Source organism: Aptenodytes forsteri, unplaced genomic scaffold, assembly GCF_000699145.1.
Source record: "Aptenodytes forsteri isolate BGI_AS27 unplaced genomic scaffold, ASM69914v1 Scaffold230, whole genome shotgun sequence".
Taxonomy (NCBI): Eukaryota; Metazoa; Chordata; class Aves; order Sphenisciformes; family Spheniscidae; genus Aptenodytes; species Aptenodytes forsteri.
This window is the reverse complement of record NW_008795711.1, coordinates 115,111-118,219: the sequence shown is the minus strand read 5'-3', so window position 1 is coordinate 118,219 and position 3,109 is coordinate 115,111. Positions and strand designations below refer to the sequence as shown.

Sequence of the window (3,109 nt, the reverse complement as noted above, 5' to 3'; positions counted from 1 at the left end):
CACGTGGGCCTGGGGACACGGGGACCTGGCCCACATGAGCCTAGGGGCACGGGGACCTGCCCCAAGCGGGTAAGGCGACACCGGGAGCTGCCCCGCGGCTGCCTGGGTACACTGGGACCTGGCCCATGCGGGTGTGGGGACACCAGGGCCTGCCCCATGTGGGTGCACGCACCCCTCGGCCCCCACCCTGCCCCACGCAGCCCCCACCCCTCGGGGTCCTGGGGCCAGGCGGCTGTGCGGTCCCGGGAGCGCCGTAGGGCTGGGGCCGCCCCGGGGCCACCCTGTCCCTCAGCCCCGCAGGCCCTTATACGGGCACGGCTGGGCCGTGGCGATGCTGCATTCCCGGGGGCTGAGCTCATGCACTGCCTCCCCTCACCCGCTCCTGCCCTGGAGAGCCACCGGACCCCGCCAGGCCTGAGACCCCCCAGCCCTGCGGCAGATCACGTTCCCCTCGTTCCTTCCCGGGGATGGGGCTCTGGCACCCAGCAGCTCCGCCGAGCTGTGGTGCAGAGCGCTGCTGTCAGGGTCCCGCTCCACCGCCACGCACCAAAACCCGCTGTTGTGACAGCTTTAGCCATTGCTAAAACTCTCCAGTCTCAGTTAGGGCAGAAAACGCTGCTGAGAGCAGCGTTCCTCTGTGCCGTGAGGGTCACAGAGCCCCCTGAGAGCTCGATACAAACATAACCGAGACCTGTCACTGCCCTCGCTCGCCACAAAGCCTGTTTGGCAGCGCTTCAGGAATAAAAGGGAAAGGGGCACCGGGCTGCTGCCTCTGTGCTGCCTCCTAAAAACCTCGGCAGCCAGGCAGGCACACGCCCCAGGGGTGCACTTGCTGGGGCGTAGAGGGCTGGCACGCGCTCGGCCGGCTGAAGGGCTTGGCACGTCCCCCAGAGATGAGCTGGCGACCAAAAGGGGCTGACCCTGCCTGCTCCCGCTGGCTGGAAGGAGCCAGGAGGCAGCTGGGAGGCAGCTCTGCGCATCCAACGCTCCGGGGCATGAAATTCCTCCTCCCACCCCTCCGCTTCCCTGAGCCAGGGTGAAACCAGGGGAGCCCCAAGAGCCACCCTGGGGGGTGGTGGCCAGAAAAGGGGACTCCAAATGCACAGAAAGGGATTAACAAGTTGCGAAGCAAGTGGGGATGTGGTCCTCAGCACTGCAGTGTGACGGCAGGGACAGAGTGTGAAAATGCCAGCGGGGAGCGAAGGGAGGGAAGAAGGGTGCAAGGGAGGGAAAGGGCTCTGCAGAGCTTTGCAACACCGCGCTCGGCACGTGCCAAACTCCAGCGCAGGGCTGGTGCTGCCGGCACGCTCGGCCGGCACCAGGACAGGAAGCCATGAGCAAAGCCGCGGGGTTGACAAACCGCCCAGAGCTCGGGGAGGGCTCGGGAGTTCCCAATTACGCCCTGGCCCCCAGCTTGGAGCCAGGATGTGCCAGCAAGAGCCAGCCCAGGTGCCGTGCCAGGGCTTGGGGTGCTTCCCAATGGCCCGGCATCAGTGGCGTAGCGGGAGGGGAAGGCTCCTGCCTCCAGGCTGGAATCAGAGCTGGGCCCGTTGAGGGAGAGGAGCCGGGGGCTTTCTCCTGGCTCCCACAGGAGGGAAGATCTGCATCTCCCCAACCTCGACCCCTGAGACATCGCAGCCCCACGGGGTGACAGCCCCTCCGGCTGCCAGGTCCCGGCAGGTGATGAGTGGGGCCAAACGCTGTGCCACATGATGCCCGGGAGAGCGGCCGGACGGTGAAACCCTGCACCGCTCGCGCCATTGTTTTCCTGGAAACGGCGGCCAACAATAGCCGGGCTGTGCCGTTGTCACGCTGCCCACGCGGCCTCCGCCTGCCCAGGGAGATGAGGGCTCCCTCCTCCTCTGGAGCTCAGCTCCTCCAACAGCAACCGTGACTCAGAGCTTCCAGGGGACACGCACCCACCCAATGTCCTGTGCTCGAAGGGCTGCTCGCTGCCACCAGCCACTGTGGCTCTGCCCCCAACTCGGGGTCCCCATGCCCTGCTTCGAGAATCCTGGCTGCCCAGGGAGCTCCATCCCTGCTCCCAGGCTGCCTGGGACATCCTTGCCCAGGAAGAAGCTGGGACCAGCCCCTGTCAGCAGCCCTCTGTCCCCTGCGTGGCCGTGGGTGGCCCCCTGCCAGGATGTGTCCTTCCTGGGGTCACTCTCTGCTCCCAGACACCCGCACAGCTTTGCCAGGAGTGCACTGAGCCTGACAGGGACCTTCCTCTGTCCCCAAGGCTGCAGGGAAGGGCTGCAGTTCCACTGGGAGGGCAACAAAGGGAGGGTAGCCAACCCAGCTCACACCCTGCACCCCATACATACATCTGCCGCCTTCTTCTCCGCCAGCTCCAGCTTCTCCTGGGCATCTTTCAGGGCCTCGGAGTATTTGTCCAGCTCGTCCTCCGTCCCCTTCAGCTTCTTCTGCATGGCAGCAAGCTCGTCCTCCAGCTGGAAGGGCAGCAGCAGTCACTGCAGGTGGACGCCTCTCCGGACCCCCGCAGGGTGGGAGAACCCTGCCTACCCCATCCCAGGCTCAGCTCTGCCCCACAGAATCCCTCCTGCCCCATCCCTGGGCCAGCTCTGCCCCACAGTGTCTGTCCCTGTCCCACATGACACCAGCTGGCAGGGGCTGAGCCCTGGGCAGCCCTCAGGATGCCCCACGGCACCATGACGCGGTCCCTGAGCTGTGGGACGGTGGCAGCTCTCACACCCCTGTTCCCCTTGCCAGTGTTGGGTCTGAGCTCATCATGGTCCAGCACGGGGAGAAGCCATCCCCCAAAAATCCCTGGGCTGGAGGCTTCTGCTGCCCGCCCTACCTGCTTGCTCCGCTCCTCCGCCTGCTTCTGCTCGGCCTCCGCCTGCTCTGCCCGGTCCAGGGCATTCTCCTTGTCCAGCTTCAGCATCTGCATCTTCTTCTTGATGGCCTCCATCCTTGGTGGGACACAGGCGCCAGCAGCGGGGCGGCAGGCGGCAGGATGGGGAAGGGGCAGGCAGGGCGGGCAGGGAGGGCGGCAGTGCTGCCTGCCGCCCCACTGCCCGGTTTATCAACTCTGCTCTGGCCGTCAGTGCGGGGGCTTTGCCTTTCTATGGCCGAGCCGCCTCCCCAC

General features: G+C 66.4%; 1 protein-coding gene across 3 annotated transcripts in view; it reads right to left on the bottom strand.

Annotated features, from left to right (window-relative positions):
• TPM3 (tropomyosin 3) overlaps positions 1 to 2,932 on the bottom strand; it is a 23,977-nt gene extending 21,045 nt beyond the window's left edge. For all 3 annotated transcript variants that reach the window (XM_009283390.1, XM_009283391.1, XM_009283389.1), the window contains exons 1-2: positions 2,819 to 2,932; positions 2,325 to 2,450 (exon numbers count right to left, since the gene is read on the bottom strand). In XM_009283390.1, the coding sequence (XP_009281665.1) occupies positions 2,325 to 2,450; positions 2,819 to 2,932 (240 nt within the window). The remainder of the gene's footprint in view (positions 1 to 2,324; positions 2,451 to 2,818) is intronic.
• Between the last annotated feature and the right edge of the window lie 177 nt (positions 2,933 to 3,109).